Consider the following 15,505-nt stretch of genomic DNA (forward strand, 5'->3'; position numbering starts at 1 on the left):
AAGTGATCTCTCTTCAGCTCCCAATATTCTCTCTCACCCCCAGCCCTGGCTGATACCATTAGAATGCAGCTTTTCCTCAAACTGAGGTAACAATCAACAACTCCAACAGTTCCTGCAAGTCCAGCAGGAAATCCAACTCGCTCATCCCAATGCATGAGCCTGCTTCCAAAACTACCCCTGCATCAGCACTGGGCATTCCCAAGGTAGGTTTCCCACAGAACTAAGGAACTCTGCTCTCTGTACAGGAATTTTATTGAAATCAAGGTCATGTTTTTACACTAATGCCTCAGTGCATCCTCGAGAAGGAAAGGAAGGATTTTCTTTAAAAATTATTGGTACGTAAGACAAGAAATCATCCAAATGAACATGGTAACAGCACGATCCCTAAAACATGCACAGCTGGACCTGGGGCTGCAGGAGCAGGGGCTGCAGGGAGGGCTCTCCAAGCTTTACATTCAGAACAGAAAGAGAAGCAGGTGTCAGTGGCCACTGGCACTTTGTGGGTATCAAGGTCCCATCACCCTTGGTGAGACTTCAGCCCAGCAGGAGCCCAACCCAAAGGAGCCACTGTTCACAGGAGAACTCTTCCCCTGGGCCCTGCTGGGAAGCTCCATGGTCAGTGTCACACGTGGAGGAGCAGCAGAGCCACATCCCCACCCTGCCAGTGTCACCAGGACCCTGCAGCACTGACCTCGTGCTCCAGCTCAGGCACCAGAAGCCTCTCCTTCCATCCCTTGACCTCCCTGGGCCAAAAGCAGATTCCTTCCCACCTGAAGGGTGTTTCCGTTTCTTCCCTGGGAAAGGAGCCCCTCAGCTCCAGCACAGAAGTGCCACCAGCCCTTGCCCAGGCCCCAGCAGCTCCGGCTCCCTCAGCCAGGCCTGGCTGGGGATGGAGATGTGCAGCTGGGACAGAAACAGAGCCCCTGAGCCTGCATTTGGTTACCAGCCTTGGGTTTGGTTTGAAATCCTTCCAGAGGAGAACGTTAACCACATCCTCTGGCAGAGCCCTTCTCCCTCAGACCCTGGAGAAAGTCACCAGCCACCAATGCCCTCCAGTTCCAGCGCACACCTTCCAGGAGAAGCACAAGCAGCAGCTCCCTGACACCTCAGCAAGCCAGACTGGCCCCAAATTCACCATAGCCAGTGACAGAATTCTATTCATTGCAGTCCACCCTCCGAAGAGGAGCAGGAGAAATCATCTGTGAGAAAGCAGATCCTGAACTGTGCAACCGTCTCCTTTCCTGTGTCCGTTCAGCCATCAGGGGGGAGATGAGGAAGAAGTGAGGATGAAGAGGCAGCCATTGCACACACTGAGGTGACCCCACAGCCTCCTCCTGCCTGCAGGATCACCTCCAGGAACAGGGAGACGTCCCCAGCAGCAGCACCTCCACCTGTGAGTGCACAAAGCCCAGACCCCATTTGTTGTACCAGGGTGACACCGTGACCGCCCCGTGGAGCAGCACTGAGAGCCACAAGTGGCCAGATGTGGCACCCCAGACCCGCCTGTCCCCGTTAGTTTGGCTCAGCCCACCCCGAACCACCTCTGTGGGACAGCTCGATCCCAGGTGGGACGGCTGCAGCCACTCCTGTCCCCATCCAGGTGCGAAGCCACACGGACACGGGGCCGGCATGCACGGAACCCTCCGGAAGGGTGGCATTGGGACAGCAAAAGGAACACAAAAATCCTTTCAAGTAATTAACCCAGCCCACTCTTGAGGTCACAGCTGCAGGAGCAGCGACCAGCTGGGGCTGTCTGGGTGATAAGGCAAAAAGTCTGAAGTCCTGGAGGGGTGGGAGGTGGGAGGTGGTGACAGGCGGGAGTTTCTCTGGAGGTTCCTTCTTCTCACTCTGCCTCATCTCCGAGTGCCCAGCACCAGCTCCAGTTACTTCTGCACACAGCTGGGCCAGGCCAGCCCACCGCACACGGCCGACAGGATGATGTACAGGATCACCTGGCAGGGAGAACGGGAATGCTGGAGGGAATTAGGGATTCCAGCACTCACCAAGTGCCCGCAGCACACGCCTGGAAACCCCGGATTGTCAGAGCCTCGAGGAAAGTACCACCCTCCTGTCCCTCCACATCGCTGCAGCTGAGAACTGGCCCCATGCAGGAGGTGACAAAGGGCTTCCCACCCACCCTGACCCTGCAGTTGCCCTCCAGCCCCCTCCCCTTGCCCCATCCACAGTCCTTACAGCTGGAGGGGACCTGTCACACCAAAAAAGCCACTTCTGAGTCACAGAACGAGATCCCACCAGGACTGGGGGCTAAGAAGCCACCCCAGCTTGAGCAGGGCACCTCAGCTGCTGCTGGGGCGAGCAGGGGCAGCTCATGGACTCAGTGCTCCCATCTCCTCTCAGAGGGTCACAAAGGTTGGAAAAGACCTCCAGGATCACCGAGCCCAACCTTTGATCAAATCCCACCATGTCCCAAAGTGCCACAGCCACTCATTTTCTGAACACCTCCACAGTGACCCCAGCTGGGTTTAACCTCTCTGTAAGGGAATTTTTCCTAACATCCAACCTGAACCCCCCTGATGCAATCTGAGCCCATTTCTGCAGCTGCCTGCGAGAAGAGGCCAACCCCACCTCACCACGACCTCCTCGAGGTGCTTGGAGAGCGAGAAGGTCCCCCCTGAGCCTCCTCTCCTCCAGGCTGAGCCCCCCAGCCCCTCAGTACTGCAGTACTGATTTCCCAGAGCCTTCCCCCTCTCCTCACACAGGCCCATCAGGACACTCCTTGCCCTGGTTCTGCCCCCCCCAGATCCCAGGATAACAGCGTGGGCTCGGTGTTCCCAGGGGCTCAGCAGCTCCAGGCTCCTGTGCTCCACACTTACAATGGACACGATGATGATGACGATGGTGAGCTTGAGGTTCTTCATACACATGGCTCGGGCAAGGTTCCTGCTGGTGGTTTTGAAAGTGACTGACTGCAAGAGAAAACAAGGAAAATCCCAGGATGGGTTGGGTTGGAAGGGACCTAAAGCCCATCCAGTGCCACCCCTGCTGTGGACAGGGACACCTCCCACTGTCCCAGGGTGTTCCGAGCCTCGTCCAACCTGGCCTTGGGATTCAGGGGCAGCCACAGCTGCTCTGGGCACCCTGTTACGGAGAGCTCGTGCTGGTCCCATTCTGTGTCTCCTCTCTGTTCCCTGCAATTCCACTCATTCAAAACAGGGTTTGGGCACCGAATGACCCCAAATGCCCCCCAGGCTGGGTCAGTGCAGCCATTCCCACACGTTCCCCACACAGCTCAGGGCAGGAGGCACTACCCATGCAAGCAGCCACCCCAGCTGGGATGTGCCAGTTCTCCTACAAACCTCCCTCCACGAGGCTGCAGCAGGCAGGAACCACATCCCTGTGAGCTGCAGTTCTGGCCTGGAGCCCATTCCCAAGGTGGGCAACGCCAGCCCTGGGTCTCCTGGGTCGCTCCCTGCTGGGCTGTGGGACATTCCCACTGCAGGATATTCCATCCTTCCTCTCCCTGTGGTTTCCAAAAGCCAGCACTCCCTGGGACAGCTCCTCCAGGAAGTCAGCCCAGCTGCTGAAGGAATTCCAGTCCCTTCCCCTAAAGCTCTCCCTGAGCTTTCACTCCTGCCACCACCTGAGGAGGGGGGAAGGTTTCAACACCTGGGGGCTGCAGGACCCTTCCTGCTGGGTAACTCCAGGCATCTCTGCTGCCCCTCCAAAGCAGGAGGGCTTCCTGACAGCCGTGAGATGTTTGGATCCCCACACAGGAGCTCCGGGCACTCTCCCAGCCTGAGGATTGGATGCCACAGGAGCTGGGCACCAGGCCAGGATGCTGCAGACGGGATGCTGAGCCAGGGCAGGGGATTCCCAAAGGAAAGACAAAAAGCTTCCAGAGTGCACAGCACTTTACCAGATAACAGTGCTGCAGAATTACATTAATTTAGGGTTTTTTTAAGTCTGCACTTCCGCAGAAACACTCCAAGAAGCTCCAGAGTCTTTAAAGATTATTTAGATGCAACAACTCAAGCTTTTAAAATTTTAAATCAGCCACACTTTCCCTGCTGGGATCAGAACAGCTCCACAGATGCACATTTTCCAGTTTATGTGCACCCAGCTGCCTTCAGGCCAGGCTGCCAGGAAGTGTAACCGTGGTTTTACCTCTCCTATCGCTGCAGATAATGAGTGGGGAAGTGGGCACACAGGATGAGGACAGGAATGTGTCACCCTTGGCTGGCTGTGGCACCAGGAGCAAGGGGGAGCTGGATCTTCTCCAAACTGGGATGGATGCAGCTGGGAAACAGCTCAAAGGAGGGGGAAGGATTCCCTGCAGGTCTCGATGCTTCTGTGTCCCTGTAAGTGTCTCCAGGTGCTGTCCTCACCTCCCTGCTCCCTGTGGAGCAGTAACACAACTTCCAGGATCTCCCCACACTCACCGAATCCACGAGATTCTCTGTTTTATCAATCAGCAGCTCCAGCTTCTCTCCTCTTTGTGCCACGAGGTCTGGAGAAAAGAGACAAAGATCCAGCTCTGAAGGTGAAATCCCAGTGCCAAAAGCTGCTCCCAACACCCAACCCCAAGCCAGGAGCTCCTGGCTGCAGTTCCTAGCCTTCCCGGGATAAGCTGGGACTTAGGGAACAGCCTCACATCCCACAGGCTGCATTTGGGGCTGAATTTCAGTCAATTCCAGATCTAATTCTCTATTTTGAGTGGTCAGACTTGTCAACAGCCAAACCCAAAATAAAGGAAGCTGCAGAGAGCATTTCCCAAGGGAAGCAGTACCGATGTTCCGGACCATGATCCCTTTGAGTTCGTCGATCTGGGCTTGTGTCTCTGCCACCTGGTCTGGGCCTCTGCTCTCCGAGTGGTATTTCTGCAACAGAGAACGGGTAGAGAAAACAGGACCCTCAAAAACCAGGAGGCAGGGAAAAGGGGATCCTCAAAAACCAAGCATCAGTGAAAACAGGACCCTCAGCAAACCAGGATCCAGTGAAAAGAGGACCTCAACAAACCAGGATCCAGTGAAAACAGGACCCTCAACAAACCAGGATCCAGTGAAAAGAGGACCTCAACAAACCAGGAGCCAGGGAAGACAGGACCCTCAGCAAACCAACAGTTTGGGAATGCCACACCAGACGTTGCAGGGGGCCAGTGTGAGTGGCCTGACTGCCCTCCCCAAAGGAATGGAGCAGCCAGGAGCCATCCCCCGTCCTGGAGCCATCCCAGAGCTCTCCCCTGCCACCTCCTGGGTCAGCTGAGCACCCACTGACAGCTCTGCTGCTCCCAGCCCCTCTGGTGTTATCCCGAGCACTGCTCCTGTCATCCCTCCCCCTCAACTCCCTTCCCAAGGGACAGGGACCTCTCTCAGACCTTCCCCCCAGTCTGGGGATCCCGGGGATCCTTTGGTGACTGCACAGCTCGGGGTGGGCGAGAGCAGCACGAGCCAATGCCAGCTCAGAGGAGCCTCAGCGCTGGCAGAACCCAAGGCCCAGGCAGCATCAGGGAGCTGAGCTCTGCTATTCCTGCATGAATTTTAAGTCACTGCTCCATGACCACCCACAGGGCTGCTGAAATCCTGATTTTCTCCTGGATAAGGCTCAGTTTGCATCCCTGACAGCACAGGCAGCCAGTCTCACACTGCCACCTCCAGCTGGGCACTCACAGCACCAAATCCAGCGGCTCCTCCTCCTCCTCCTCAGGGGGAGATTCCCAGGAGGTTTCAGACTGGCCACTGCCAAAGCTGGGCACTGGTTTTACTGGAAGCACAGCCTCCCTTTGCAGGATTATCCGAGTGCTGCACCTGAGCTGGGGCTGGATCTCTGCCTCCCCCTCAGCTTCACACAGGAACCTCCTGGAGAACCATCCCTGCTCCTGCCCCCCTGGGAATGTCAGCCCTCACATCCCATGGAATCAGGGAGGGAAGGGCTCTGCCAGCACCCAACTGACACTGGGATCCCAGCAATGTGGAAAAGCTCGGGCAGGCAGCTCCTGCTGTGCTGGGGGGGATGGGAAGGCTGGGATTTTAGAGCAATATCAGCCCCATGGCTCCAAAGACAGCCTGGCTTTTCTGATAAGGCAATTCCAGCTTATTCCAGCCCTGAACAGCTTATCAAGTGCTGAGTCAGCACTGTGGGTAGTTTCAGTCCCCACATATCAAAGGCTGGAGAGGAAAAGCTCCTTCCCCTCACACAGGAAGTTAATCCCATTCCTTACACACTGGCATTACTGTTCCTCGCTCTCCCTCTGCTGTGGAAGCCAAGGAGCAGCTCCTGGAATGAACTCCCATGACCCTCCCTGCTTCACACCCCCTTCACAGTCCCAAATTCCAGTGCAAACTCCAGGCAGCAGCAGCGCAGGTGCAAATCCTCCCTCAGAGCCCTGGCCTCACCCTGCACCCACCACACAGCTGGGACAGCTGGGAGTCTCCCAGAACTCCTTGGCTGTCCCCCTCCTCCTGCACCTGACACCCCCAAACCTGGCCCTTCCCGTGGGATCAGCAGGAAAACAGCCAAGCCCTCCCTGGAGAACAGCAGAGCACCGAGAGCCTCCCACCCCACAGGCACAGGGCAGGGACAGGCCCCACCATTCCCAGGGCATCCTGGCTTTAATCTCATCTCAACCCCCCACCCAGCCAAGGCCAGGAGGATTGCTGGGGCAAGCTGGGCTGGCAGGGAGCGGCCTGGGGGCTCACCAGCTGTGCAGCCAGCACGGAGGAGAACTCGCTGTTCATGGCGTAGGGCAGGGCGGTCTGCGCGCGGGAGCCGTACGTGGTCTGGAAGCGCTTCTTGATCTCGTTCAGGAACGTGAAGGCTCTGGAGCGCTCAAAGTCCTGGGAACGGAGAGCAGGGAATGCCAGGAGTCCCACAGGGCTGGAGGGGCTGCAGCTGCCAGCTCTGGCTGGCCGTGACACCAGCTCTGGCTGGCCCAGCTGCACTGCTGCTCTCAGCGGAGCTTCTCCTTCAGCACCCCCAGAGCTCAGGAGCACCAGGCAAATCCCACTGGCAGCTGGAATGGCCTCTGCACCACCAACCCAGCACACGGAGAGAGAAACTGGGCAACGCCAAGGACTTCACCCCAAAACTCACCATCCACAGCAGGGGAAGGTCCCTGCCCGTGGCTGGGGTTGGAGTGGGATGATTTTTAAGGTCCCTCCCAACCCAAACCATGCCACGGCTCTGACTGGAGCTCCAGGCTGAGTTCAAAGCTGTCACTGAGGTTAGAGCAGCTCCGGTGGGACACAAGGCACCTCAGATCAGCCCTCAATAGACCCCAAAATTCCCAAACTCCCCAGGGCCTGCCCGGGCCCAGCAGTGCCCCAAATACTCACATCATCTGTGATGCACAGGTAAATGATCCTGTCCTGGCAGATGTAGTGGAACAGGTAACTGCAGGGAATTGAAGGAACAAAAGGTCATTGCAAGCTGCCACAGGACTCATTTTCCAGGAGCCACTGCTGCCTCTGGGGCCTTTGGGGGCTGGGAAGAGAAAATCCCAGTTTTCCTACGGAGCTGGCACAGGTGCCAACATGTGCCAGGTAAATGTCCAGGTGTGGATCTACCCTGTGTCACCTACCCTGGCACAGGTTTCTGCCCTGAAGGTCTGTTCCCATAAAAAAGTTCCAAAATCCTACAAGTCTCCTGGAAGGAGGGAGGTGAAACTGGTCTGGTACCACCTTGGAGACTCCTCAGAGAGTCCAAGAAGGATCCCAACAGCAGAGAGAGAGCAACCCCAAGAATTCCTGGTGCCAGAGGGCTCCTTTTCTCTGGAGATTTATACAAAAGACACAGAGGTTCTTCTTAAAAAGAAAAGGAACTCCTCAAATGAATTTCAGGAGTTCAAAGTAACTCAAGTTTTTCCTGTTTCAGAACAGGGTAAACGACCTTGGATGGAATCCAGGGAGTGTTCCAGCCTATGGGCTGGGACCCTGGTGAGGCAGAGGATCCCTGGGAGACTCCAGACAGGAGGAACAACTCCAGGTGCTCACTGAGCTTCACAACCCTCACATTCTGCCCAGTTACCTCTAAAAATGCACTCCAGCTCTCCTCAAACTCAGCTCTGCAGTTGGCTGACAGCACTCAAGGCAAAGTCCTTTCCTTTCACTGAAAGGAAATCCCAGCAGCAGAGAAAAGCTGCAGCACCCAAGGTGTGTCTGACTCCAGGGCAGGCACTGCCTCCAGAACATCTCCCACAGGGACTGCCTGTGCTCCCGAGGCAGGGGAGGACGTGGGAAGCCCATTCCCATCTCCTGCATCCTCAGAACAGCTCTGACACAACAGCTTGGGCACCAGAGAGGATCCAGTCATGCTGCCAATTCCAAAAAAAGAGCTGGAATGGACTCCAGCACCTCTAAATTTGTTTTTTTCCGTGGCTTTTTTAGTTTGTTCCTGTTGACTCACCCGCTTCCCACGTGCAGGAAGTCCCAGGTGATGAAGGAGCTTATCCCTGTCCTACCAACACTGACCAAGGGTTCAGAGAGCTGGAAAAATCCCAGGAAAAACCCCTCTGTCCTGCAGAGTGGTTTTGGGGCAGCTCAGGATGACCCCACGTGATCTGTGAGCACAGCTTGTCCCACAGGCCCCGGGATCCACACGCAGCCCAAGCTGGGTGACAGTTTTACCTAAGGCCACGTTCAAGCCTCAGAAAATCCAGGGAAAGCTCCCACGAGCCAAACTCCAAAGATTCCACAGCTGGGCACCCTCCAGCCCACTTTGGAATTGCATAAAAAGAGGGAACTTGATTCTGTACCAACTGCCTTGTGCTGCTGCTGGAGCTGAACTCAAATCCTGGTGATGCTGAAAAGCTCTGGGGGACAAAAGGCACATTCCACCAAACGGGCATTTGGATGGAAAAAAAATCCAGAACTACAGAAAAACCCCCAGACACACTCAGGTTATTGCTGTCCTCGTGCATCCCCAGCAGTGTCCCCCAGACCCAAAGGAGAGGCTCACTCACTTGCCATGGGAATAGGTCAGTTTGTTGTTCTCGGACGGGATTTTGGCCAGGATCTGCTCCGTCACCTCCAGGAAGTTCCCTCCACACCAGGCGTGCTTGGCCAGGATGGTGGTGCCCCTGGCCACGAGAGCGAACAGGATGGCCATGGCTCCTCTCCTGCTGGGGGACACAACAGGGCTCAGCTCAGGAGCTGGGCACGGGGACCTGCAGGGTGGCACGGGGACCTGCAGGGTGGCATGGGGACCTGCAGGGTGGCATGGGGACCTGCAGGGTGGCACCAGGACCTGCAGGGTGGCATGGGGACCTGCAGGGTGGCACCGGGACCTGCAGGGTGGCATGGGGACCTGCAGGGTGGCACCAGGACCTGCAGGGTGGCACGGGGACCTGCAGGGTGGCACCGGGACCTGTAGGGTGGCACGGGGACCTGCAGGGTGGCATAGGGACCTGCAGGGTGGCATGGGGACCTGCAGGGTGGCACGGGGACCTGGAGGGTGGCACGGGGACCTGCAGGGTGGCACGGGGACCTGGAGGGTGGCACGGGGACCTGCAGGGTGGCACCGGGACCTGTAGGGTGGCACGGGGACCTGCAGGGTGGCACGGGGACCTGTAGGGTGGCACGGGGACCTGCAGGGTGGCACGGGGACCTGTAGGGTGGCACCGGGACCTGCAGGGTGGCACCGGGACCTGTAGGGTGGCACAGGGACCTGCAGGGTGGCACAGCGACCTGTAAGGTGGCACCGGGACCTGTAGGGTGGCACAGGGACCTGCAGGGTGGCCCCTGGCACTGGGACCTGTAGGGTGGCACAGGTACCTGCAGGGTGGCACCGGGACCTGCAAGGTGGCACCAGGACCTGCAGGGTGGCCCCTGGCACAGGAACCTGCACGGTGACCCCTGGCACGGGGACCTGCAGGGTGGCACCGGGACCTGCAGGGTGGCCCCTGGCACGGGGACCTGCAGGGTGGCCCCTGGCACTGGGACCTGCAGGGTGGCCCCTGGCACGGGGACCTGCAGGGTGGCCCCTGGCACTGGGACCTGCAGGGTGGCCCCTGGCACAGGGACCTGCACGGTGACCCCTGGCACAGGGACCTGCAGGGTGGCACAGGGACCTGCAGGGTGGCCCCTGGCACAGGGACAAGGACGTGGCCAGGACTCAGACAGGACTCCACGACCACAAAGTTCTCTCATTTCTCCTTTTAGGTTCTGCTCAGGACGACACCAAACCCTCTAGAAAGAGGGGTTTTTATCACCACCGTGCCCTGCACTCGGTGATCCCACCGAGAACTCCCCCTGCCTTGTTCCCACCTGGATTTCTACCTGTTAGTGCCCTTCTGTTCTGCTCTTCAGCTGACCTTTAAGTTCTTCCTTGCTCATTCCTGGCAAAGCTGCCCGTGCCCAGCTCTGGAGCACAAAGGAAGTGCTGGTGACACAGCTGTGACACAGCCCAGGGCTCTGACTGCTCCCAGACTGCCCCAAAATCACTGCCCCGAGCTCAGTCCCACCAGAACATTCCCTTCCATGATCCAGACGCTCCCAGGGTGTGCTCCCTCGGGATTGCTGTAAAAGCTCACGATCCGCCCAGCTCAAAGCAGGCAGAACCTCTGCAAACGGATCCTTTATCCTCAGCTGCACGTGGATCCACGTGGCCAGGGCACAGAGAGCTGGGAAGGACGAGAGAAGGTTGGGTGGACACCTCAGAGCCCCTTCCAGTGCCTGGAGGGGCGGACAAGGAAGCAGGAGATGGACTCTGCATCAGGAACTGCAGTGACAGGACAAGGCAGAACAGCTTCCAACTGAAAGAAGGAAATTCAGGGCGGATAGACGGAAGAAACTGTTCCTGGGAGGGTGGTGAAGCACACAGGGTGCCCAGAGAAGCTGGGGCTGCCCTGGATCCCTGGCAGTGCCCAAGGCCAGGCTGGACATTGGGGCTGGGAGCAGCCTGGGACAGTGGAAGGTGTCGGGGTTGGAACTGGATGAGCTCTAAGCTCCCTTCCAACCCAAACCCAAACTGTGGGGCTCCATCGGTCTCCAGAGCTGGAGGAACATCCCTGCTGCCACAGACAGGGACGCTCTTAATCAGCTCAAGTATCAGCACATTAATCTACTGCCAGGGCCAGATCTAACACATGGAGCACATGCCAGAGCCCAGCTGCGACAGCTGCCCCGCTCATCCCACACATCCATAAGCCTCTTTTCTGCTTAGGAAGGGCTTAGGACAACTTTGGACCCTGCAAAACCCAAAAATCCCATTTTTCACTTTGCACTTAGGCCCTGTTTACCACCTGCTCTGTTCTGTGCCTCGAAGCATCTGGAAAGATCACAGACCTGTCCCAAATGCCCCAGGACACCTCTGGGGACAGCCACAGAGCAGGAGCACTGGTTGAGCTTCTGGATCCGAGCACAGGCCGTGCCCAGCCAGACTTTCCATCCCCCTGGGCACTGCCTGATGGGAATTAGGGATCTCTCCTGGATTAATGTGAAGGGAGGTCCCAGCAGGGCTCACCTGGGCACTCTGAGCTCCACAGACCCAGGCTCAGCCAGCACCAACCAGGGCACCTCCAAACCTCCCACAGGTCTGAGCCTGGCATTGGAGGGGAAAAGGAGAAAGCCATGGATTTATCCACAGGACAGACTCCACACACCCAGCGGGCAGCACTGCCAAGGGAACAGAACCATGGAATGGTTTGGGTTGGGAGGGCCCTCAAGACCATCCCCATGGCAGGGACACCTTCCACTGTCCCAGGCTGCTCCAAGCCCTGTCCAACCCCGCCTTGGACACTGCCAGGGATCCAGGGGCAGCCACAGCTGCTCTGGCTGTTGGGGTTGACCTTCTGTGAGCTGCATTTAGTGGGACTTATCCACAGTTTAGTTTTCTTTCATCCTCATAAACTTGCTGGGTCTGGTTTCTGCCTTGGCTGCTCTTCAGGTGGAGGTGGTGGCTCCTGCAGGAAGCTTCCAAGGAATTGCTTATTCCCTCATGTTTCAGCTCTGAGTAATCTCCCCTTTGGATCATTTTCAGGTCGAAATGCTCCTGTCTTAAATAATATCATAAGCTAACTATCCCCAGGGAATTCCCTGCACCCTCCTGGCCCTCCAGATCCACTGGACACAGAGGCTTTGGCCAGCCCAGGGCTGCCCCAGGCCTGTGGAGCAACACCAGGGCATGGCCTGGAATCACAACCACCACTAAGCCTCTTGAGCAATCCAGTGCCTGCTCCTGCAGTCACCCAGCAGCAACAGAAAGGAGCAGCCGTACCAGAAAACACCTCCCCAAAAGCTTCCCCCTGCCCTGCAAGGACCAGCTAACCTCAGGGCTGGTTCCCCAAGCAGAACAATCGAGCAGAACAATCGCAGCCTCACACCGAGCACTGGGAAGGGCTTTAGACCATTCCCTCAAGTCTCTGTGCTTCCAATACCGGATATTCACAGAGCTCCCACCCCAGGGGACGCTTCAGCAGCAGCACGGAGGAGACACTCGCTGCCACTGCAGGATCCCACAGTCCTCAACTCCCGGAGTTCATGGCTCTCACCTCCCTGGATTCACAGCCCTCGTCTCCCCAAATTCAGACCTCAACTCCCCACATTCACAGCCCTCTGCTCCCCAAGTTCACACTCCTAACTCCCCAAATTCCTGGCCCTCGCTGTAGTCAGGACACAGGAGCCCCGTGCTCTGCAGGAACACCAGCCCCAGCTCTGAGCAGAGCGGGTTAAAGGAAGTAAAAGAGATTAGCAAGGAGCGGTTTTGTCCCTGAGCAGCCCCGTACCAGTCGTGTTAGTAACACAAAGCTGTTAAACTGCTGGAGAACGTCCCTCCTCAGCAGTTACAGGAGTCAGGAGTGAAACCCACTTAAATCAACCCCTTTGCAGAGCTGTTTGCTATCTAAACTTACAATATTACACAGCTGGAAGCAGCCGAGATCAAACCTTCCAAAAAGACACTGCGAGGTGCACGAGCTGCTGTCTGAGGTCCCTCTGGGGATTTAACTGAAGGATCCTGGAAACACAGAAGGGTTTGGGTTAGAGGGACCCTGAAGCCCATCCAGTTCCACCCCCTGCCATGGCAGGGACACCTCCCACTGTCCCAGGCTGCTCCAAGCCCCAGTGTCCAGCCTGACCTTGGGCACTGCCAGGGATCCAGGGGCAGCCCCAGCTGCTCTGGGCACCCTGTGCCAGGGCCTGCCCACCCTCCCAGGGAACAATTCCTTCCCAATACTAGGGCACAGAAAAAAGGCACAGAAAAACCTCTTAAGCAACACCAGAAACACAGGCTCAGTCTCCAACACAATGTTTAAAACTCCTGTAAGGATGATTTACTGTTTTCCAGTGGCTCTTGCGACCCAGAAGATTCGCAGCTCAGTGCCACTGAGGAGGTCCCTGCCTGTGCTTCCAGAAATCCTTACAGAAAGCAAAGGGCACCACGCTGCTGTTTAAGCACCCAACAAGGGGAGGTGTTGCAACCCAGCGAGTTGCAAACTGCTGCAATAAAGAGATCGTTTGAGCAGGGTGAGCTCAGCAGAAAGCAGCCCAGGCTTCCCTTTAACCTCTGCTGGGCAGCTGGAAAAATCATTATTTCATTACAGAATATTCCAACGTGAAGCCCTGGGGTTCTCCTGTTCATTTTGAGCCTGAGAATTGTGACATTCGTGCTCCAGCTCATCTCAAGTTCAGCTTCAAGATCACAGAGTTTATCAGGTTCCCCCAGTGCATCACCAAGGAAATTAATCCACGTGGTCTTCCAGACCCATCACCCTTCCTGGAAGCAGCATTACAGGGTTTGGAGGGGGGCAAGGACACAGAACACGACGGTGATGAGGTCAGCAGCTCTCTAGAGAGGGAACACGTGCACCCCAAAGCACGGAATCAGGGAATTGTGAAGGTTGGAAAAGCCCCCCAAGACCATCGAGTCCAACCATTCCCCAGCACTGCCGAGGCCACCCAACCCCTGTCCCCAAGTGCCACATCCACGCGGCTTTTAAACCCCTCCAGGGACGGGCACTCCGCCCCTGCCCCGGGCAGCTGTGCCAGGGCTGGACAGCCCTTCCCAGGCCAGAATGTTCCCAATATCCCACCTAAAGCTCCCCGGCACAGCTACATCCTGCCATCCTGCCACTGCTCGCCGGGAGCAGAGCCCATCCCCCTACAGCCTCCCCGCACCCCCGTGATGAATGAATGAATGAACTAATTAAACCACGCAGTGCTACATCCTCCCCGACACCGTCCACTCCCAGACACGCCAGTAACACACCAGTAGCACACCAGTAACACACCAGTAGCACACCAGCAGCACCTCAATAACACGGCGGGAATACATCGGTAACACCCCAGTAATAGGCCAGTAACACACTAATAACACACCAGTAACACGGCAATAACACACCAGTAAGACGGCAGTAACACACCAGTAAGACGGCAGTAACACACCAGTAACACAGTAATAACAAACCAGTAACACACTAATAACAAACCAGTAACACACCAGTAACACCCCAGTAAGACACTAATAACGCACCAGTAACACACCAGTAACACGGCAATAATACATCAATAACACACCAGTAACACACTAATAACATATCAGTAACACGGCAGTAACATCCCAGTAACACACTAATAACACACCAGTAACACACCAGTAACACCCCAGTAAGACACTAATAACGCACCAGTAACACACCAGTAACACGGCAATAACACATCAGTAACATGGCAATAATACATCAATAACGCACCAGTAACACACTAATAACACATCAGTAACATGGCAATAACACTCAAGTAACACACTAATAACGCACCAGTAACACACCAGTAACACACTAATAACACATCAGTAACATGGCAATAACACTCAAGTAACACACTAATAACGCACCAGTAACACACTAATAACACATCAGTAACATGGCAATAACACTCAAGTAACACACTAATAACGCACCAGTAACACACCAGTAACACACTAATAACACATCAGTAACATGGCAATAACACATAAGTAACACACTAATAACGCACCAGTAACACACTAATAACACATCAGTAACATGGCAATAACACACCAGTAACACACTAATAACACACCAGTAACACACCAGTAACACCCCAGTAAGACACTAATAACGCACCAGTAACACGGCTGTAACACACCACTAACACGGCCATAACACATCAGTAACATGGCAATAATACATCAATAACACACCAGTAACACGGCTGCAACACCCCAGTAACACCCCAGTAACACACTAATAACACACCAGTAACCCCCAGTAACACACTAATAACACCCCAGTAACACGGCAATAACACCCCAGTAACACCCCAGTAACCCCCAGCAGCCCCGCTGTGTCCCCCGGGTCCGTCCCCGCTCCCACCCCGCTCCCGGTGCCGAGCGCGGCCTCCTCCCGCCGGCAGCGCCTCCGGGGGCCGGGGCCGGGGCCGGAGCTGTGCCCGGCCAGACCCCACACCCACCTCCATCCCCACCGCCCAGCCCGGGCCCCGCGGCCGCCCCGGGGCCCCCCGAGCCCCCCGCGCTCACCGGCGCTCCCGGGCCCCCCGGCCCCGCTGCGGCCCCGCCCGGCCCGGCCCGG

The 15,505-nt window shown here is 56.6% G+C and overlaps 1 protein-coding gene across 2 annotated transcripts; it reads right to left on the reverse strand.

Annotated features, from left to right (window-relative positions):
- Positions 1-234: 234 nt before the first annotated feature.
- VAMP7 (vesicle associated membrane protein 7) lies at positions 235-15,489 on the reverse strand. Of its 2 annotated transcripts, none has more exons than XM_032123630.1 (9): positions 15,454-15,489; positions 12,806-12,909; positions 8,918-9,073; positions 7,293-7,350; positions 6,657-6,794; positions 4,748-4,838; positions 4,401-4,468; positions 2,835-2,927; positions 235-1,952 (listed from the first exon to the last, which is right to left on the reverse strand). In XM_032123630.1, exons 3-9 carry the CDS (start codon positions 9,061-9,063, stop codon positions 1,884-1,886), a joined length of 663 nt encoding a protein of 220 aa, XP_031979521.1. In that variant the 5' UTR covers positions 9,064-9,073; positions 12,806-12,909; positions 15,454-15,489; the 3' UTR covers positions 235-1,883. The 2 variants fall into 2 exon arrangements, with proteins under 2 accessions (XP_031979521.1, XP_031979522.1); XM_032123631.1 differs by having other exon boundaries at positions 8,918-9,076.
- Between the last annotated feature and the right edge of the window lie 16 nt (positions 15,490-15,505).

The sequence above is a fragment of the Corvus moneduloides genome, chromosome 14 (genome assembly GCF_009650955.1).
Source record: "Corvus moneduloides isolate bCorMon1 chromosome 14, bCorMon1.pri, whole genome shotgun sequence".
NCBI lineage: Eukaryota > Metazoa > Chordata > Aves > Passeriformes > Corvidae > Corvus > Corvus moneduloides.

Coding starts and splice junctions, on each gene's coding strand:
- VAMP7 (XM_032123630.1), bottom strand. CDS start 9,063: ATGGCCATCCTGTTCGCTCTCGTGGCCAGGGGCACCACCATCCTGGCC. Junction 6,795..7,292: donor ACCTGTGCATCACAGATGAT/GTGAGTATTTGG, acceptor CTCCGTTCCCAG/GACTTTGAGCGCTCCAGAGC. Junction 4,839..6,656: donor CCGTGCTGGCTGCACAGCTG/GTGAGCCCCCAG, acceptor TCTCTGTTGCAG/AAATACCACTCGGAGAGCAG.